The sequence below is a fragment of the Apteryx mantelli genome, chromosome 22 (genome assembly GCF_036417845.1).
Source record: "Apteryx mantelli isolate bAptMan1 chromosome 22, bAptMan1.hap1, whole genome shotgun sequence".
Lineage (NCBI taxonomy): Eukaryota > Metazoa > Chordata > Aves > Apterygiformes > Apterygidae > Apteryx > Apteryx mantelli.
Genome location: NC_089999.1, coordinates 2,532,046 through 2,554,123, shown reverse-complemented (window position 1 = coordinate 2,554,123; position 22,078 = coordinate 2,532,046). Strand labels below are relative to the sequence as shown.

General features: G+C 44.9%; 1 protein-coding gene across 1 annotated transcript in view; it reads left to right on the top strand.

Moving 5' to 3' along the window:
- TSPOAP1 (TSPO associated protein 1) overlaps positions 1-20,589 on the top strand; it is a 77,979-nt gene extending 57,390 nt beyond the window's left edge. Inside the window, exons 21-30 of the mRNA XM_067309440.1 lie at positions 2,897-4,036; positions 4,652-4,778; positions 4,946-5,097; positions 5,280-5,457; positions 6,796-6,867; positions 7,282-7,317; positions 8,329-8,432; positions 10,245-10,316; positions 11,514-11,642; positions 19,267-20,589. Coding sequence (XP_067165541.1) covers positions 2,897-4,036; positions 4,652-4,778; positions 4,946-5,097; positions 5,280-5,457; positions 6,796-6,867; positions 7,282-7,317; positions 8,329-8,432; positions 10,245-10,316; positions 11,514-11,642; positions 19,267-19,482 — 2,226 coding nt within the window. The 3' untranslated portion in view covers positions 19,483-20,589. The remainder of the gene's footprint in view (positions 1-2,896; positions 4,037-4,651; positions 4,779-4,945; positions 5,098-5,279; positions 5,458-6,795; positions 6,868-7,281; positions 7,318-8,328; positions 8,433-10,244; positions 10,317-11,513; positions 11,643-19,266) is intronic.
- The last annotated feature ends 1,489 nt before the right edge of the window (positions 20,590-22,078 follow it).

The window sequence follows — 22,078 nt, the reverse complement described above, 5'->3', positions numbered from 1 at the left end:
AGAAGTTCAAACAGTTAAAGCTAGTGTATTATAATGCATCTGCAACAGGACATTTGCTTAAAACTGCATGACTGGAAAGTGGTATGTGATTATACAAATTATGGCATTTGGGGTGAGTGTGCATAAGGGAAAGTATTACAGTTGGATGTTTGAGAAATTAGAAAGATCTGCAGGAAATGTGATATGGTTGTATTGCAAGAGACCATACTAACTCCTTTCATGTACTCAAAGAGCAGCTGTAATTCGTTGATGCTGATCTATATGACTGCTAGCCTGCAGCACAGATGGGGTGGATCTGTTGAGCATTAATAGGTCAGCAGCAGACAGTGTGATGAATCTGGAGTAAATTTGCTGCCTCTCCTTTTCCCCTTCTGAAAGGGGTTCTACTTCCCTAGTGGGGAGGTTGGATTTGCAGTACAGTGTGCTGGGAGCCTGAGGAGAGGCCTCCTCCTCCAGCGGGAGCTGCTGAGTCTGCCCAGGAAGGACATACCAGAAAGGGCTTCTGGCTGTTGGGATTGTGCTGGAAAAAATAGGGAAGAAGCCCAGTTTTCCTGGGAGGAAAAAAGGGATGATAAGAACAGTCAGGAATGCTAAGTTTTGTCACTTTTTCCTGGATATCTTATTGTCTTGAATATTTTTTTTGGGGGGGGGGAATTACATGCACCCTGATGACTTGAGCAAACTGTTGTTTCTTTACTTGATAAAGTACTTGTTTTCTGTTCTGGCTGTGAAGACTTGAGGGAGTGAGGAGCACAGTGTGACGACAGATGCTGAATGGGGAGAAGGGCGTCCAAGGGCAGGAAGCTTTAGGGCACTGAGCTCCCTACTCTGCTTTTGTAGAATGAGGGAAGATGATAACTAGACTGGGTCAGGCCTCAGCAGGCCTGTTTTGTAGGCCTCTGCATATCTGATAACATTTGGGGTTATTTCAAGTCTCCTCAGCTAACTCTTTCAGGAATTGTGGGATGAAAGTATGGAGGAGTGCTGATTTTAAAATGTTTAACTTCAAATATGTTGTTAACAACTTTCTCCTTGATTACAAATGGGCGACAGAGTCCCATGTCCCCTCACATAATAGAAGTTTACTATTCTGCTCCTTTCCAAATACACAGCAGTGTTTTTTCTTCAAGATTTGTCTTTTTCAAATCCTTGGATTCATTTTGTTTCAGTATTGAAACCAAACTTGCATAAATGTACTCTTAACTTGCTAGAAACCAATTATTACATAAAAAATCCAAACAAAAGCCACGACTTTGTAGGTGGCTAAAATAAGTCTGACTGGATGTATTTTATGGTTGCATTAATAAATTCTGCTTATTATTATTTGGTAGTGGAGGGCTAACAAGATAGTCGGGGCCTAGAGTACATGTCCTGTGAAGAGAGTTTGAGGAAGCTGGACTTGGTTAGCCTGGCAAAAAGGAGGCTAAAGAGAGATATAGTAGCTGCCTAAGACTGTTTGAGGGATGGTTAAAAAGATGAGAGAGCCAAAGTCTTCTTGTTAGTGGCAGATGGTGTAAAAAGGGGCAGCAGCCACAAGTTGCTGCTTGGGAGCTTCGTGTTGGACACAAGGAAAAACTTCTTTCTCAGGAGGGTGGTGTGGCCCTGGGACAGGTCTCCGGACAGCTGAGGGATCTCCATTCTTTCGTGTTTTCAAGCCTCAGCTAAACAAAGCCATTGATCTAGTGTTGGTGATAGTCCTGCTGCAAATAGGAGATCAGACTAGAGAACTTTGGAGGCCCTTTCCAACCAATTATAATTCTAAATATAATTCAAGACCACTTCTGTTTGGAAAAAAAGTTATAGATGTGAAGTGTTCAATAGCTCACTTACAACTGCCTTTTTCTCTCATTATGTTTCAGTTTTTAATTATCTCTAAACAGGACTGTTCATGGCTGTAGCTTATAATGTCGGTAGCTACATATGCTTTGTAAGCTATTTAGAAATGTTTCTAAAACATGTTGTGATCTAAATTGTCAGGGAGTTTGGATTGGACACCTCCAGAGTTCTCTTCCAACCCAAACTATGCTATGCTTCTAGTATTTTACCTTTTTATTTTATTATTAATATAGCAAGAGACAAAACGTAAATTACATTGTTGGTAGAAGACAAACTTTAAAGTGGAACAACGTTTTCTGGAAAGTTTTTTGTAACCTGGTAGGTTCTTACCCAGTTGCAAGTGAAATACAAGTCTGTGTGAGCCCTTTGAGGTAATGGTTTTCATGTTTATTCATGGCAACTCTGTGTTCACCTGGATTTACATGCAACAAACTTCTGTAGAGCTGGACCTTGGCAGACCAATGGAAGAGACTAGGGAAGGTTCTCCCACAGCAGCCACATCTCCAGTGGGTGTGCTGCTGCACAGTGCTGCTTCCTTCTGTTCCAGTGCAAGGACGCAGAAAGATTAGGGAGGACAGTGGGGTCCTTATGTGAGCACAAGCTGTGTGGTGTCAATACATTGATTCTTCTGGAGGGAGGAACCTGATCATCATATACAGTGAACAGCTGTGGAGGAACTGTGCTGGTCCTGCCCCCATCATCCCAGACACAGGATGCTGAAGCTCTAGGGAATGAAGTGGACAGGATGAAAGGTGCTGCAGAAAGTTGTGTGTGTAGAGGGAGAGGTTGGGAGAGAGCTGTTCCATGCATTGGCCTTTCTCGCTTTCCACTGCATGGCTAGCTCATCTAATTGTTTTTTTTTTGTTGTTTTTTTTTTGCCAGAAGAACCATTGCTATCTTTTGCTTCCTACCCTTGCTTCTCTGCAGATCACAGTCTCCGCTCCATCCTGCTGTGCTGGGAGGGAATCGGCTGTAATGTTGTCTCTCTTTTTAATGTTTATTTCCTCTCTTTTTTCCTTTGCTTGTCCTGGCTGTGGCTTTTCTCGGGGGCTGGGTACAGATGGATCTTTGTGATACTGACAGCGATGAGGAGATTCTGGAGAGGATACTAGAGCTCCCGCTTCAGAAGAACCACAGCAAAAAATTGTTTAGCATCCCAGAAGTGACTGAGGATGAGGAAGAAGATGAGGATGAGAAGTGTGTTCTGGAGGAAAAGGCAGAGCCTCAAAAATCCATGGAAAGACTTACTCACCATGCGGGAAGGACAGAGAAGCCGCTTGATATCCAGGAACCATTTCTAAAGCCAGATAGTAGTGATAACTCCCCAGATCTGTCTGCTCAGACTCTGCAGGAGGAGCATGCTGTTAAGGAGAGTGGAGGGGATGCTGACCAAGAGAATCCTGCCTTTGGGCAGCTGACCTGGAATCAGAAAAAGGCAAACTGGACCTGGGGCTACCAGGAGAGCAATCTGAAGTCTGTAACTGGGGCGAGTCCCCCTTGGAGCAAGAAGAAGGGAAATAATTATAGAGAGAGGATCCGGAGTCGGCCTGAGATGGGTAGGAAGAGACAGAATGATTTCACAGAGCACTGCAGTCGTCTGCTGGGCAACTGCAGCCAGATGGGAGGCGGGTTATACAGAGCTCCTAGCCTCAGAGAAGAGCTGAACGTTGTGAGCAGTGCTGGTGGTAAAGAGGGGTTTGATGTGTACAGTCGTGCCAGACAAGGCACCTCACGAAAAAAACACAGGAAGGCAGCAGTTTCAGGTCTTGCAGAAGCTCCTGTGGTGGCAACACACTGCTCCAGCCCCAGGAGCCTGGAAATAGACATTGAATATGACTCAGAAGATGATCAGGATTCAACCTGCGCATCCCCCCCTGAGGGCAGGCCGTGGCCAGATGGCAGACCAGAAGGATCCCAGAGCTGCCAGGGGGAATGGAGTGATTGTTCCAGTCAATCTGAGGTTGCCCGCATTGGTGGCAGAAGGGACCTGACCAGACGGGAGATGATTGAAGAACAGGGTATGGAGTGGGCTGGGTCTCCAAGCAGTCGCCTGCGATTCCTCTGCCGGGATAAGGAAGTGCTGAGGTGTGAGAGCAGCTCTGAGGAGCAGGGCTGGGAGTTGGACTGTAAGTCACCTGGCTGGAGAAGGAGGCTCGAACATCCTTGGAAGGGGATACGTAGCACCTCCTTGCACAAAAGGGTTGGGTGACTTTTCCTATTCTGGCTTTGAAGCAGCTTGTAGTGGCATTAGCTTTCCTTCTGCTTCCCCGGCCTGCCTGTATCTTGCTTTGTTCAGTGTTGTACAGAGAAAGGACCGTCCTCTAGGATTGTCCAGAAGAATATCTGGGAGATTCTATAGTTCTGTGCTGCTCTGTGGCTTTTCTCGTATTAGCTGCTTCTGCTTTTTCTGCTAAAAGGCATAGTGTCACTGATGCAGTATTCCTTTTCGCATTGGGTCTTCCTCCCTATGACAGAAGGCTGTGGGACCCAAATGAAAATTCCTAGTGAAATAAACTGATTTGTGAAAGCTCTATGTGGACGATGACTGTAATGTCATTGCCTCCCCTCGAAATGCCCTTTCCTGCTTCCTCATGCTCACCAATGGGGTCATCGCTTGTTTCTGGCAGGGTGCCTGCTTGTATTTGTTTGGTTTTGTTTTCCAGCTCCCATGGTATTTTCAGCTCTAGAGTGTCCCCGAAGAGGAATGTTGCATTTGGATGCACTGCTCTTTTGTGGAGTGCGTATGGGCTAAGCAGTGTTCACATGAGTCAGAAGGCAGAGGCTGCTACTAACTCTCTGGTGGTTCCTGTTGCAGGCTTCTGGTAATAAAGATCCTAGGGGCCAGGAGCTGCCTGGCTCAGCCGCCTGGCAGGCTCCCAGCAGAAGAGGGAACAAGAGCATAAGAAGAAGCCATATGCAGAAAACTTTGCTCTCTAGTCCAGGTGAGTGGGCAAAGGGGAGAGAGTCAGGCAGCAGAAGAAAGGGAGGCTATTAGAAATTTCATGGGGGAGGCTAGTAGGCTGTGTTTGAGGGACATGCAGGTCTATGGCAGGGGATCTCTGGGATATGGTGCTGACATTCTCTCTGGTGTATCCCTGTCTGCACACAGGTCTTCCAAGGAGCACAGCTTCAGAAACTGCTGTTAAAGATGATGCTGTTAGGATATTTGTGGCCCTCTTTGACTATGATCCCATTTCTATGTCTCCTAATCCTGATGCGGCAGAAGAAGAACTCCCGTTTAAGGAGGGGCAGATCCTGAAGGTAAAAGCACACCTTGGTGAACATCTCTGTATGGAGCCATCCCATGTTCCAGGGACAGCTGAAACTTGGGAGGCAGAACTCCTTTATTTGCGGAGTTTCCTTAGCTTCCTTGTTCTACTTTTTTTTCTGTGTCTTGGTCCCCGTAGCATAAACTGGTCTCTGGCCTTTCTTTTCCCTTGCAGGTGTGTGGAGACAAGGACGCTGATGGCTTTTACAGGGGTGAATGTGCAGGAAGGGAAGGGTACATCCCCTGTAACATGGTATCTGAAGTCCAGGTGGAGAATAATGAAGTCAAGAAGCAGCTCTTAAAGCAAGGGTTCATTCCTGCTGACACACCGATGGAGAGTGTAGGTAGTGTAGGTACTGTATCTCCTTTACATGCTTGCCAGCATGTTTCTTCCCTGAAATGAGGAAAGCTCAGCCATGCTTTCAAGCGATGTGCTTTCACTTTGTGGCTATGTGATTTCTGGTAGATTTGTGTCCTTTGGCTAATCTAGTGTCTAGGAAGAGGTGAGTTTTCAGTGAGGCTTTTTCCTCACCTGAGACGTACATAGTTTCTCCTGTGTATATTCACTGGTGCTCACTGATGGCTAGATGCTTGTGGTGGCCCTTGCCCTGGGAAACATAAAAGGCTGCCTGTACCCTGCCCCACTGCATGTTCTCGGAAGCATAAAGGAGCTTAATAGCTCTGAGACTGCATGAAACATAGTGGAGCTGAAAGTTATCAGGTGGATGATGATGGTGAAAAAGACATACACGTGTGTGAATGCACCAAGTGTAAACCCTTGTTTCCTTGGGCAGCCAGAGTGTATATTCCTCTTTGTTACTTTCCTGCTGCCATAGACCTGTATTACAGTCTTGTAACCAGGAAGTGCCATATCTTCCACAGGCTCAACTGGGGACTCTTCTTGGGATGTATGTTCAGACTCCTCTAGAGATCCTCTCTTCTCGTTCTTCATGAACTTCAGGGGCACTTTGAAACATCTGTCTAGAGAGCACTGCAGTGTGCAAGGGCAATGGGTTTTGAGCCAGGGGGCACTTTATGGTGCTGCATAGCAGAAGAACAAGAGAATTGAATTGAAATTTAATTAATTCAATGTTTTATGAATTGAAACAGAGGTTTTGACTGGAGCAGGTGTCTTTCTATGAAGATAATTAAGCATTGGAATAGGGACCAAAGAGAGGGGGGAATTTCTGTCCTTGGAGGTTTTCAAGACCCAACTGGACAAATCCCTGAGCAGCCTGGTCTGAATTCAGTATTGACTCTGGCTCTGCTCTGTGTAGAAGCTTGAATTAGAGACCTCCCAAGGTCCATTGCGACCCAAGTGATTTGATAGGGCACACTTCACCTGGCATTTTTCAGGTGTTGGTGGTGTAAGGTTTTATTTTACCCTTATGCTTCTGAAAGTTAAAATGCAGGGAAGTAAAGAAATTTGTCTGATGTGTTCTGTGGTATTACTGATGGGCATAAACATAACATGGATTTCTGTGTATGTTTGGGATGTGGATCATGCCACATCTGAGTCCGCATATGATAAATGGAGATTTGGCCTTTGCCTATGGAAATCACAGTGTCTGCTTCCCAGGGGAAGCATGTCATGCTACTCTGTTGCCTGTTCACTCTTCAAGAGGATTTTCACTTTCCATTCACTGTCTGTTTCTCTTGTCTATTTATTTGCTTTTTTGGATTTTATTAAGGAAATGGCACATTTTCTCCACCTCCACGCCGCCAAACCGTCCCTCCTCCAAAACCCAGACGCTCCAAGAAAGGTCTGTGTTACCCGCTGCTTCCTCTTTGATTTTTGCAGTAGGATTGCAGACTGCATTGAATTTTTACTACTTGCTTCCAGGACCCTCAGATGTTTGTCTCTGTACAACTGCTAGGAAGTGGAAAGAGAGCCCATCCTTTTTGGTCAAGCAGCATTGCTCCGTGCTACAAACCTGGCTCCAGTGTTAGAAGTTTTTAAGGATAATGATGTCTTTTATAGTTTTGGAGCTTGACCTCTACTTCCTATTAGGTCCCTGAGTCATGGTAACTGGCTAGACTTTGAGTTGCATGAATGGTTTGCTTTTGTTGTTTGCTACTTTGTTCTTTGTTCTTTTTATCGTTGCTTGTCACTCGTCTGATGTGTTCATTGTTGAAAGATGAATACCCACTGACAAAGTGTTTTCTTCCCCTAACAGAATTGAATAAACAGGAGAAGTACAAGTCTCATCCAGGTGAGAATTGCTCCTTCCTGTTAGAGAAGAGGCGTGTTATATTGACATGATCATAATACACACAAGTGCTTTGTGGTCATGGACTGAAGTTAAGGGCCAATGCAAGACCCTGTAGTCCTTTGAAGCATTGTAAGAAAAAGGCTATTCCCAGAAAAGAGAAGTTTTAGTTTATGAAATTTAGCAGTGGGTGTAGTGGCTTTTGGCTAAACAGGGAGCATTTGAAGGTGGAGGTTTTGCTTTGGAGGAGCAGGGAGATCTCTTATTGATCTAATGCCACAGCCCCTAAAATCCAAGGTCTCTTACACGGTGAGAGGGAAGGGGGGTTTCTCTGTGCTCTCTCTGCTTAGGTGCACAGTCATCTGTTGGGGTCAGGAGACACCAAGCCTGCAAACCCCTTCTTAGCCCATCCAGTTTTGGCCTGATGCAGGGATTAAATCCATAAGGTGAAGGATTGGACAATTTGTATTTTCTGTAGTGCCATACCTCTCTTTTGTAGGCTGTCTGTGAGTAATGAAGCCAAGCAGACAGATAGTTGTGATAACACAGCTTTCTCTGGGCTTCAAGGCCTGCCTTCCATTTGTCTGTCCTGAGCTCAGTGCTCCTGTGGCCAGACTGCTCGTTGAAGCTGCTCCCCTGGCTCTTGGAGGATAAATTTCGCAGCTCAATAGTAGAGCAGTGTGTGGAAGGAGGAGAAATGTCCTTCCAAGGCCTGTCAAAGCTAAGGATTATCAGGAGACCGTTGCTGGCTGGGTGATTCCTGAATATAGGTAAGACATCAGGTTGCTGGAGCAGGGAGATATCCCCAGTTCTGTGCTTGTAAGGTGATACAAGAGATCAAAAAACTGCTTTATTGGATATATCTGGGGCCTGTGAGATCTTTCCCCCATTCAGTTTTCCCCTTGGACTCTTTTCATACAATCCACTCCAAGAACAGTGAAGGAGCTGCTGCAATTTGGGATTTTGTCCTAGAATCTCAAGCTCAGGATATTCTGTTTTATTTTTGTCCTGCAGAACAAAAGCGTCAGGACTTTGAAGCTGAACTGCTCCCTGCTCGAAGTATGGTGGCTGTGTTTGACTATAACCCCAAGGAGAGCTCTCCAAATGCAGATGCAGAGGTAACCAGCAGCTGCTCACTCCTCTTATAGGTTTCTTTTTCTCTCTCTCTTTTTTTTTTTTCCTCCTATTTTATCCTATGACAGTACTTTGGTCAGAACCTACAGAGTTAAAGCTCAAAAATATAACTGATAGAAGGGATTGACTAAAGTTATAAAACACAGAGTTTGTTTGTATGTTCTTTCATGCATTCTCTAATAACTGTTTTCAGTTACCTGTGAAGAGCATGAAACAGTATACTCCTAATTATTTTCAGTATATGTGTCTCAATTAAACCACGTAAGCATCATGTGGCCTCCTAGGGTTCTCTAGTGCATTGATAGGGCTATCGACTGAGTATTTTCCTGACTGTGATTTTTTTTCAGTAGCTCTAGTAGAAGCCTAGGCTCTCATCCAGAATCCTTTATTCTTCAACACAGCAGGACTGGGAAAGAACCCCTTGTGCAAAACAACCTAAGCAAAAATATGCTCTGTTCTCTGCTCTTCCTTAGCAGCATTAGTCTGCTCTGAGCAAGCCTAAACAGGGAGTCTGGATTCAGATTCTTTCCATGCATACTGAAAAGAGTGTACGGCCAAGGACAATACAGATAATGTTTGCCCCCTCAACTGTCTCTGAATGTCTCGTGAATGTGACAGAGCCTGCTTCTGATGACAAAGTGTTTCGGGGGTGATAGATTGTGTTGGGAAAGGTGTAATGAGAGCATGTGTCAACCTGCATCCACGTAGATATTCACACATCTGGCCAAAGAACACTTCTGAGCCTTTGTCACAAGAAAAAGATTGTTATTTTTAGCAGTGATTTGACCTTCCCAGAACCTTCCCTGTGAAGGGAGCTTAAATTATTGAGACAAACTCATGCAGTTCTGTTGCACTGGTGGAAATGCTCCCCTGTTCACACTGCCAGAATATTTGGTCACCTGTTTTGCTGTGAAGGCTGCAGCTGCTGTTTGTGAACTTGCCCCAAGCCAGTTCTGTGCAGTTCTTTGTGTCTGTGAATGAAGTTCCCTAGAAGTTTCTATCTGCTAGAACAAAGTAATTCACAGCCAGCAGTATGGACCTGTGGCTTCAGGAGATAAACTAAGCACTAGAGAGTAAATATAAAACCTCCCTAGAGATCTCTAGAGGTCTGTTCCAGCCAATGCTTTTGTGATTCTGTGAAGTGCATATAAAGCCAGACTGGCTGGAGTGGGAGTTGTCCATTACACAGCCTGTTTGCAGACTCACCTTTTGTATCCTGGAGAAGCTGTTTCACTGTAACTGAGGGGTCTCTTTCATTAGGAGAGACTGCTTTGGCCTGGGTCTTGTGCTCCATGGAGTACAGGCTGGGGTGGCTGAAGGGATGGATGGATCTGATGGGGAAGGGTTATGTGTCTGTTTTCGGGTCAAGCCTACCTGTTTGTGCGCATTCCTACTAGTCACTAATCCCTGAGCATAGCACACAGAATAGGCTCGTACAAAGGAAGGGATTTATGTATCTGTATTTAAAGAAATATAAGGTATTTCTGATGCTTGTTCAGGTTGTTTTCAACATGCCTTTCCTGAACAGATTGTAGGCATCATTTTAATGCTTTATAGATATTGTTTTAGGAGACAAGCTTTGTTCTTATCTTAACTTGTGAAATGCTTTCTTTGCACTGCATTTCATAATGCCCCACTTAGAATCCTGTTCTGCATCCTGGTCCTGCAAGTCCTAACACAGTGGTTTCTCTTGCTTGCAGTGAGATCTTGCAAGCAGCTCAGGGTGACCTCGTGTTTCTGATGAGAAATTCCAGGCAGTGCTCTTCCTGTAACTGTTGTTCTCTTGCTTTTTGCAGGCTGAACTGACTTTCAGTGCAGGGGACATTATCACTGTGTTTGGGTCCATGGACGATGATGGATTCTATTATGTAAGTACCAGTGTCAGGAAAATCCAGTGGTTATGTCTGGAGTAGTTGGAGTCCATCTAGTGGCAGGAAAGCAGAAATTAGGGGATGAAATACTCTGCTTGTGGAACAAATGAACCCGTTGCTGCTTATTGCAGGGCAGATTGTTTGTCGCAGTCAATTCTCCTCTTCTAAATCCAATATCCAAATGGTTCTGAGTTTCTTTCTTTGCATAACTTCACTGTGGGTGTCCTGAAGCCTAGGATATGTCTTACTGCACGTGCATCAGCTGCATCAGCATCTGCTACAAGCTGATTTGTTACCAAGGACTGTGACACGTGGGTATTATTCAGGGCAGGAGTAACATAAGAAAAAAAATGTGCCAACCCCTATCCTGCCACACTTCAGTGTATCAACCTATATCAGTTTAATATACTATGGATACCTGGGGGCTGTGCCTGCCAGAGAGCTGTATATTGGACAGGATTCTTACTCCTTGGATCATCCATCTTTTCCTGAACAGAAAGCAGTGTGTCTTCACAGATCAGAGTTGAGGTTCACCTCCAGGTAAAGTCTGGAGGGATCATTGTGAATGTCTTGTTTGACCAACACTACGAAAGAAGTCAAACAATGTTACTGGGGTTGTTTTGTCTCATCCAATCACCTGTTGATGAATTGGAGACAGTTTTTAGAAAGAAATGGAAAGTTGGTTTGCAGCCCTAGGTGTCAGTGTGCATAGAGACAATGCTACAGGACAATTGTACCAGTAATACCTCATTCCTTAAACAAAAAGAAAAGAAAGAAGGATAGAAAAAGACAAAAGAAATACCAGGGCAAAGCAAAGGCCCTTAATAAGTCTGTGGCACAGTCATGTTCCAGTTGCTTCCAGCTTATCAGTGGAAATTTTTTGAGTTTGTAGAGTGCAAATAGGCTTAGTAATTTAGAATTTAGAAGTGACCAGATTTTTGTAATACATTTATCACTGCCTGCTGTCATCTTGTGTCACTTTACTCTGCTCCTCTATATTTTTGCATTCTGAATTGTTCCACTACTAAGCAAGAATGCAAATGAAATTTGCTGAAGATCCTTCCAACATGAATGTGTGCCTGGGCCCCTGTTTTCTCTCAGGCCGTAGCCTAGCCTTCTCTGCATGGGGCTGCACCTCTATTTGTATCTGTCAGTCAGAAAACCTGATGTGAGAATTGAATGTTGATCCTGCAGGGAGAACTGAACCAACAGAGAGGGCTCGTCCCATCTAACTTCTTGGAAGCTGTAACTTTGGATGGAGGCACAGTTGAGGAACTTCATTCAAAAGATAAAGAAGCTTTTCCTCTGAGTGCTGAGAGCCAGGTAAGATTGCATGACTCTGTGCAGTACAGACAACCAAACTATGACATTGCTGTGGACTGGAGACCAGGGGGTTATGCAGCATGCTGCATCTGATAGAATCATTTATATTACTGCATGCAGCTGGGTGCATCCCATGGGAAAAGCTCAAAGGTTTAGAGAGGAGAACTAGGAGCTCTTGTTAAAGACTTAACTATAGTGCAAGAAAAGACTTAAAGCAACAATTCACTGGGGCCTCAAGTATCATGATGGTGGGGTGATCAAAAAGCTTCCCAGGTCCCACCAGCAAATTCTTTAGATCCAAGCAAAGGTCACTGGTGAAATCCTGCTGCCTGCAAAGCAGACCAGCCATCTCCCAAGACACAGGGAATTCCTCAATGCGTTCATGTTCATGCCAGGGAGTTCTAAAGCTGTTTATACCCAAACACCAATGGCCTTCTACCTATCCCAAGTTAGATATATCTTAATCCAGTCAAAGATATTTTCTGACACACTCAAAGCATGCTGAGGAATTTCCCAAATAGATCTATGAAATGGTTCTTAAAGCTTTGAGAGCAACCCACAAATCCAGGAAATACGTTACATTGCTGTCACTGTTTTAACAAATGGCTAAGATTTGGGTCATCTGCCAGATTCAGTCAGTTCTCAGTGGGTGAGGCCAAGAGTGTGGCGCTTCCTTGGTCACTCCCAGACCTCCATGCTATGTTATTATGGAGAATGGGATGCAGGGAGGGCACAACTTGGTCCTAGCCCATATGTACTCATCCTTCAACCTTTAGTTTTTCTTGGAAAGTTATTGGCACAGTCAAGTGGTGCCAGACCCAAAGAAACGTTGAACAGCTGGCCCAGATTGGCTCTGAGCTGGTCTTTAAGCAAGTATGTGGCCCTGAATCCTCCTTTGTCAAACTTCCCACTGGTGTCATCCTAGCTTTTCTGCTATTTGCACCTTCTCTTATCCTACTTTTCATGCTCAGCCCCTCCTTTTCTCTGTACCTGCCTCCCATCTCTCTACATTTAAGTGCTTCCTGACCTCCTTCAGGTATCTCCTTCAGGCAACTCCGTCTCTTGCTTCCAGGCATTTTGAGCTTTGTGGGTGTAGTATCTGTGCTACAGCCTCTGTGCCTTCCTATGAAGAGAAAGTGACAGGCCTGACTTGGAAATAAAGTTTGTGGATAGTTTTCTAGATCATCTTCCAAAGTCAACAGTGCCTTGTCCTTGCCTGTCTAGGACCTTTGCTCGCAATTCCTTTGCTCTCAAGTTGTAAGGACTGGTCCATGCTGGGGCATCATAGGAGTTAATGAGCTGTTACTACCAGGGTTTGCTAAGGCCATGAGGTTACACAAGTCTAACTTCCTGGGTAGAAACAGGTTTTCAGAGTGGGTTTTCGTCTCCACTTTCCCTCTTAAAATGATTTACTCTTCCCAAAGTATACATTTATCAGAACAGATGATGCCCAAGGAGACCTGTAGCAGTACAAATATAACAGTTTGAATTCACAGTGTAGCTTATTACAGATCTAACCCTCCTCTCCAGTGCTGACTGGCAGCAAAACGGCCCATTTCAGATGTCGGGGTCACTATTCCATAACCAGCCTGTGTCCTCCTGGAAATCTTGGGAAATTCAGCTAAGCTTCAGGGCAACAAGGTGGTCCTGCCACTTGCAAATGTGAAGCGTGTGGTTTAGCAAATGGTATTTTATTGAAGGGAGAAAAGAGAAACCCAAAAGGGTGATAAACAGAGTAACATACACAACAGATCTGCCCTTACTTAATGTATGCCTCTTTGCATCCCTCTCTTCTGGTTTCTTGGTGAGGAAACTGTGACACCAGTTTGGCCATGCCATGTCTCAGAGCTGTGTCATGAGCCCTTCTGGGTAAGAAGGCCGTGTCCAGTCTGCTGCTGAGTGGGAAGCATGAGCTGCTCCTACTCCCTGCTCTGCAGCTTACTGCTGCTCCACTTGCCTCTCTTCTCTCCACTGGTGCTGGGTTCAGTGAAAGGTAACTGTTCCTTCAGGTTACAGTAGTTTGGCCCAGATATCCCTGCATGTTCACAACTATAAAATTTTCTCTGGTTCATGACACCACTTTTTTTTTTTTTTTTTTAAACAGAAACTCCTCTGAAATGTGATAAAGTGACCTACATAAAATCAACATGTTTCAGGCTTGTCTGCCCTTCAGTCTTTTCCATTTGTCTCCTCCTTCTCTCTGCCAGAGATCTACAGAGCCTCCTCTCATCTTGGCTCTAACTTTGAGTCTGCAGAGCAGGAAGCTGCTGCCTTAGGTCAGGATAGATTTGGTGGCTCTGGGATTTGACTGATCCATGAGCTGCTACTCTTTGTAGTCTGTGAAGTCTGGGGACTTGGAAAATTCAGTTGTTGATGATTAAGCCAATTTTATTTCAGTGGGAATCCATGTTAACTATCTAGGTGTGACTTTTTTTTTTGTTTCACCGTCTTGATGCCTCATTCTGTGCAGTGACAGGGCTCCCACATTCACCTGTCTTGCTGCCTCTGTGCTGCACCTGGATACTTTTCCTGAGTGATTCTAGCTTAGCACTCTTTAACAATGTGCAATCCAACCTCCTGCTTGTGCTTTGCAATCCAAGTCTATCTAAACAGCTTCCAAATATGAAGGGCATATTTGCCCCCTTTTAACAGCAGTGCATTTACCCTGCTTGTAACCAAGCCTGTATTAGTTAACTAGATTTAACTATGTTTAGTAATTACCAAGGGGAGACAGAACCTGACCCCTCTGTATTCTGGGCTCTGTTACAGCTTCCCGAGTTATGAGTAGAGCATCTGATGGGTAAAGCAGGAGGAATATGTCCTTCTGTTAAAAAATACATATTCTAAGGGCCAGCCCTGAGCTGAGATAAACTCTGACAGCAGTACAGCTATGCCTGAGGCTTTCCAAACTCCAGGGACATATTCACTTCTGCAGAGTTTAGGAACTTGCTAGTTAAAGTGTGTAGTTGGCATATATATCTAGGCACAACACAGACAGAGAGATGGATGGCTTGCTGGGAAGGGATGAGTTCTCACCTTCGCTGCTGCTGTTTGGGAAGGGGAGGGGGGCATTCGTCAACCAGTTGGAGTATGCAAAACATCAGCAAAGGCAAAAGATGCATGGCAGCCTCTAGAGAAGTATTATTTGAATCTTTTGAAAGACAGCATGATAAGTAGTCTTCCATCAAATTTACTAACCCCAGCCTGAGACCTAAAAAATCAGGGAGCATGTGTATGCACCATGATATCATGACAGAGCTTTGGGCTAGCTCCAGTCTTAACAGAAGCTTTGCCAGCATGATCATGAGTGATTTTTAAATCGCTTATAACTTCTTGGATTTAAAGTTTCCACCCAGTTTGTTTTCCCATTTATGTCCCCCCTGCTGCTATGTCAAAGACCTGTGAATAAGGATAGTTCACTTTCCAAATTGAACTGGGGAAGGGTGGGTCATTTAAATTATTTGTGAGTACATCTTAAAATGCTGGAAACTGAAAAAGGTGAAGAGATTTAACTTTCAAACTGCCAATGTTTTGGGATTAAGCTGAGCGATGAAAAATGCAGCCCAAAGAGGACTATCCAAGAAGTTATGATCACAAGCTAGGGCACTGAAACACTCATGTTCACTAACTTAAAGCAGTTGTTTTAATGCTGCGGCTATGGAATGAATATTTTTGCATTGGTAATATGCAGTTTCTCTCAAAGACTGATTGTAAAGCACCTTTAGAAAGTATTCAATTCTAATTGATTTCATGTATTTATTTCTGCCTATATTATGCACTCATGGCGCTTATTTTCTTCAGAGAATGAGGAAGAGAAGAGTCCAGTGATAGATATGAATGATACATAGAGAGAGAGAGCAACCATGTAAGTTTGTGTGAGAAGATCTCTTCAATCTCCCACCTAGCCTAGCAGATTAAAGGGTCCTGCACCTGCAGTTCACTCCTTTTCTTGCTTGTAGCTTGACTGGCTGGTTTGGGGCTCTGCTAGCAAGTCCAGCCTCAAATCATCCTGTGGCAGACCTTTACCTGCCAAACTGGGTCTGTATTAAAGAGAAGCCATGATCTGTTCAGCACATGAAGTGCGACTGTTTGGAACAATTATCTGGTGGTTTTGGGGACTGTGAATGGGAGTGTAGGAGCTCTGGATATTTAGGTTTAGAAAAGACCTGCTTTGTAAATCAGCCTGTCTCTTCTACCACTGTGCAAGCACATGAGCAGCCAAAGCTTCCTTTAGCCTTTGCAGGATCCTGCACAGGCTGACTACACCCATATTCAGCCTATATTTTTCTCTTCTTGATTTTACTCCTTCCAAAGTATATTCCAGAACAACTCCTGCCCACCAACAACTGAAGGAAATAGTAACATTTAGTCCCTAAAACTGACCCTGTGTGGATAATTGTTCTGTCTGACAGCACTTAAAAAAAACAGTTTCGGTGTGGGGGGTGAGACCCCTGCTTTTTGGGGGGAGGGGCAGGAGATCTGTGTTTTTCTTAGCTGCAAGCTTTCTGTTTTTTTTCTGAAACTGTGCAAATAATAATACCTGAGAGAGCACTGAACCCCCCCTTGAAAACTAGCATGACTCTTCTGTTTGTGAACCATAATAGCTTTTATCAAGATCTTGCCAGAGCACTTTTTCCTTCTTTTTTTTTCCTTAGGGAAGAAACCCTAATTTTATTATCATTTATCTCTTACCAGATGAATCTGTGAACTGGTTCTGTTGCTTTCCTGTCATACAGCAACCTCTGAGAATATCTGTACATGTTTATGTGTGAGGGTGCCTGTGCATGTGGAAATCTGCCTGGGCATCATGTACCACAGCTTGGAATCAGCAGGACTTGCAGCCACAAAGACAGAAAACTACTAGTCATTTCCTTTTGACTGTTTGATATTTGATAATGATGTTAATACTGTGGTATCCTTATTACAGTAAATAATTGTAACATTTGTGAGTTGACCTGGGTACCTGCATCTCATTTTCCATGCAGTTTTCATGCCTAGCTCTAAAGGAAAAATTGTAGAAATTCTGCTGGGCCACTTCAGACTTGCCCTAAAACTGTCCCACCTTTGCCAGAGAGGTGGTTTCCAGTGGTGCATGGGCACAGAGCCTCAGCCACCCTGGCTGTGCAGGGGGCTTCACACCTCTCTTACATCCTTTGGGGCTGCTGAGCCAATGGCCCAATGCCCAAAGTTGCTGCAGTGGGAGTTCATTGGGGAGATCTCTCACTGCAGGTTGGTGAGAGCCCTTCTGATGTTAGCTTAACGCTTCTGTGCATTTTATCCAAGGACTTTGCATAATGCATAAATAGCACCTGGACCAGCACCCAGGGTTTCTTACCTTTTGCAAAGCAGCTAACCCAGCTGGCTACCAAGTTAGCCCTTTTCTGGCTTACTTTTTTTCTCTGCCTCCATAAATCTTGCATTACTGGCTGAAAGCGGCTCATTAACAGATTTATTTCTGGAATTTCCAGACTTGTCTAGCACTTGTGTCATCAACACCAATATTGTGCCTTGCATGTGCATGCTACAAGGAGATGTTGGGATTGCTGGAGATACTGCAACTCAGCTGGAGGTTTGGACCTTGCGTACAAAGTGCTGCACTCGCGAGGGCCAAGTTTTACTGTCAGCGTGTCAGATGGGGCCTTTCAACAAAGATAAGAGTACTGCATACCTGAAGAAACAGAGAAGTCCTCTGAATGAGTGGGGACAAGACTGCCAGGTGGAAATAGAAGATGAGGTCAGGAAAAATCAGCCACCATACTGGTCACTGTAAAGAAGAGAGGTGTCCGGGTAGTCCAATGCCTTAGTTCAGGCAAGAAACAGTCTGGTGACGCTGTCACTTGGGTCAGTTTAAAGTGATTGCTGCAAGACATTTGTTGACCCTCAACTATCTGGAGTTGGGAAGAGAGATATATCCACACAAAACCTGAGTTCTTTCAAAGTCCTGTACTCCAATCTGCTCAAAACTGATTTCATACGTATTGCACATATTGTGGCTTTGAGCTCTGGCTTTCTAGAGAAGATGTTTCTGCTCATCTTGTACCAGAAATACTTTCTTCCTACAAAAGAATGAAGTGACTGGAATACAGTAGGCATAACTTTGGCCTTCAAGGTGAAGAGATATCATAGCTGCTTTTTGTGCTCTTTTTCACACAAGGGGTGGGGTGCTGAAACAGCAGTGGGGTAATAGAGCAGTGCTGCATTTGCTTTTAACCCCAGGACATTTTAAATAAATGAACACACAAAGAATGAAGTGTGGCTGTGTTATAGCGATGGCAGTAGCGTCATGTCTCTGCATCTGCTTGATTCCCAGGAGCAACATGCTGCCAGGACCAAAGCATGTCCATTCTTGCCAGTGAACTACAAGTAGCTGCTGCTGTGACTCTAGGCACAGTTCCTCTGCAGGGCTAATGTCTTTGCTCTTCAATAACGCTTGTTCCCTTGACAGTGCATCCTGCTGCCTGTATCACTGACTCGTCTTCCCTGACAGAGCCATTGGCTGCTTGAAGACCCTTAAGGAGCATGCACTTGTCTCTTCCTGCCTTAGTGGCACCCAAGCAGAGTCACTGAGGGCTACGATGTTTCAACCTGCCAAGGCAGAACCCTCTTCCTTGCCACAGCTCCAGCCTCTGTCATGTTGTGTTTTGGAGGATAACAAGATAGGATATACAGCAGGGATCTGGGAAGATTATTCCTCTGTCAGGCACATTGAGGCTGGTTTGTAAAAGCTGTGTGGAAGAGAATGCAGTGGGACAAGGGTTCTTTTAGGCCCCAGCAACCCAGAACATCTCCCCTGGCAGGCTTTGCAACTTCTTGGGAAAGCACATGCTCTCAGACACCAAATGGTCACTGTCCGTACACCTACACCCAGTGAGAGCAGCTCTCAGGAAGAAGGCTGCTGCCGGGAACTGACCTGTCGCTGGCATGTTGTGAAGAGGAAGCTGAGCCAAGGACCAGAGCATTTTCTGACTTCCAAAAGCCCTTTCCAAAAAGAGTAGGGTACAGTGGGTCATTTGGAACTGTGGATCCCAGGTAATATTCTGGAATGTTTGGATAATTTAGGCTTATGAGTAAGTTCCCCTCTTTGAATTTGTGGAGGTCTTGCAGAGCCTTTGCTCTTATTACCTCAGTTTCCTCCTAATGGCTTGCCTTCTGTCCTAGTGTGTACTGGGAGCCCACTGGTCTCTCCCTGGCTACTGGCAGCCAGCAGGCATACTTGGATGTTTCCAGAGTAGTCTGCTGGGCCCATGTGATAATCCTGTTGGTATCTTTCCCTCCTGGCTCTCAGGAGGTGCTCAAACTATAGTTTCTTCAGCTGTGAAGCAGTGTCTTTTAACAAGTCCTCAGTGGGGGCTTTCCTGCTGTACTGTTCTTAGCCCAAAGCGTGGAATAAATTTTGGAATGTCTGAGCTCAGGCAGGGTCTGGATGGGGGGCAGGGGTGTGTGTGAATCCTTTGCAAGCTTCCTAACTGAATCTGCAGCTGCACAGAGTAGCTGAGCTTTGCAGGGCGAGGCACAGACTGACAGGGAGAAGGCAGGATTCTCTGGCTGAGGTTTATGTTGGCATAACATCCTTATTTGGCTCTAAAGTATGCTTTTTTATTTTGTTTTCTCTTTTCCTGCTTAGTTAAATCCAGATGGCTCTGTTGACCAGAGAGACTCCTCACCAACTCCTCCTGCTGTACCATCCTCCTACCTTCTCATGGGTGAGCAGTGTCCAGAGCAGGCATCGCTGGCAGTTCTCAAATGCAGTGATTTACCTGGTCAGAGTAAAAAGAAGAGAGGCTTCTTCTTCAAAGGAAAAAAGCTCTTCAAAAAACTCGGGTCCAGTAAGAAGAATTAACAAGGGATTTGTTGCTATGTGTAAGTTGTCTGTGCAGCCCACACAGGCACTGGAAATTCAGGAGAAGCCCTCTGCAATAAGCTTATTAGAGTGTTTTCATAGGGAAAAAGTATACATTGAATAGAGGAGAACCCTTCAGTGGGTCTGCAAGCCATGGTCTCTGCCGAAAACCAACCCAGCACAGGCAGTGGCTCTGGACACAGTATCATGGCACTGGGGTGTATGAGGCCTCAGCTCTAGGATACAGCTACCTCCACAGTAGTGTGTCCTGCTCCATGCAGCCCTCAATGCACCAGTTCCCTGTAAATATTTTAATTTAAAAATGATATTCTGGCTGTAACTTTAGCTAAACAGCTTTTCCCAGCAAAGCCCCACCCCCTTAGGAAGAGCTCCCTTGTACTATGCACCCTGGTATCACTGGTCCAAAGGAGGTTGTCTCAACTCCTTCACTTCCTTCAAAGAACATTTGCACTCTTCTGTTCCTGTGAATCCCCTTTGCTGTCTCTGGGCTGATGAGTGAGTTATTTGTACTGTAAACCTGTAAATATGCAGCTGTGCCTAGGAGCATCCCACACTGCCTCAGTCACGTTTCAGCGCAAGGGTCCTCATGGAGGAAGGAGCGATACCCTGAATGGGGCCAATACTTCTACATATAGCATGGGCTGCTGTAAGCTGCTGTTGGCTGGTTCACCTTGACCACATGCTGGCTGGGAACTCTGCCTTATTTATTTATTTATTTATTTATTTATTTATTTTTGTCCGCCTCTTTCCTAGTTTTATTTGGCTGTTTTAATGGGCTGCTCCTGAGTTGGAGCATTTGGAGAGCAGAGCTGGGGATGGAGAGTTTGCAGCTATTTTCATATGATATGATGTGTTTCTTGAGTTAAGACACATCCCTTTATAAGCCACGGAGAGTTTTGTACTACATGGTTTCTATCCTTTTCAGTGTTTCTTTCTTTGCATGTTTCAATAGGGTATTTGTTTTAAGAAAGACGGTTATGTGAGGTATGTGAATGATGCCAGCACAATGTCCACAGTGTTGGTGATATAGTATGTTTTTATTTAATATCAAATTTTATTATAATAAAGTCTATTTTCACAAAAATACATTTTTCCTTAAAAAAGCAAGATTCATTGCTGCTTATTCTGTATGTGGGATGGTACCAATCACCAGTGCCTTGAGGATGATCCCCAGCACCTCACGTAGGACTTCACCTTGCCCACAATCATCCTGATAGTGGCCCTCTCTGAGAGTGAAGACCCTTTACCTCTCCAGTCTCAGAGACCTAATCCTGGAAGAGGAAGCGCCAGGGTGCAGTTACACAGCGTTACAGTGTGCCTGCATGCAGTTATATGGTGTCTGATCCTCAGCTGTACATGCACATAGCACTGTGTTGTGCTGTCTGGATGGCTTTATGCAGCATTAGTCCCTGATTCTGGACACTGGGCTCCTTCAGTGTGGCACCAGCGAGCCCTGGGGGGCACCTGCACAGCCACAGTTCTGTTCTCACCTACGTGTGGGTGTTCCTGTTGGAGCACATCTGGTTTCTCTCCTGAGGATGTGCTGTGAAGGGTATGGGGCTGAGGTGGCTGCCCAGACACCAGTGCATTCTGCAGGGGACCCTGGCTCCTGGGTTTGCATATGGGCAGGAAGGGTTGCCAGGCTGGAGAACTGCCAGGAGCACCCAGAGGGCACAGATGCACTCATGCTTCCATGTTGTGTTGCAGTAACAGAACAGTGAAGGCGGTATCAGGTGAGTTGGCTAAATCCAGAAAACAGTGTTTCATTCCCTATTGATTTTGTTCTAAGAACAGAGCAAGAATTAAGAGAAGTGCAATGGTGGATTTTCTCAAAGACACCACTTCTTCCTTTGAGTTTTAGATGCTTTAACTTTTTCCATTTTTGGATGGGGATTTTTGACCCCTAGAAAGGAGGAGGAAGAAAAATGTTAGAGGCCAAATGAGAGGATGCCAGTGCACTGTGCTGTTGTGACACCAGGAGATGAAGGTCTGCAGCAAGATTGGGTTGGCTGGAGAGCAGAGGGTTGAAGTAGATAAAAAAAAGTCCCATCCATTGGCCCCTTGTCTAAACAATGACTCATGGGATATGCTTTGGAAAAGCTGTGCCTGTCTAGGATCATTACACTTCAACTCTCTTCTCCTGGAAATTGCTCTCAAAAAAGCATAAGGTTCTGTGCAGCTTTGCTCTCTGCTCTAGCTGGCACAGTTCATTTTTTAAAATAAATTTCTTTAGTATACTTTGGGTAAAAGCATGAAAAATAAGGAAACCTGGAAAGCTCTGAGGTTGGGCCACAGATCTTGGCTCTGTACCTTGCTCTTATGACTTGCTGAGTCATGATGCCTCATAGCCCCATCTGTGGAAATACGGACACTTGAAATGGAGATTGCAGTGTTAGATGGCACTCTGTGAAGGCCAATAATGTGTAAATGTTGGATCCATTGCATAAAGTGTACATCAGTCCTCTGGGAATCCAGCCGAGGGGTCAAAAGTAGCTGTGGGGATTTCTGGAGATTTTGCAAAAGGATTTCCCTGATGGGGAGAACCTGGTTGGGAAGCTGCCGCTCCTTAGAGGTA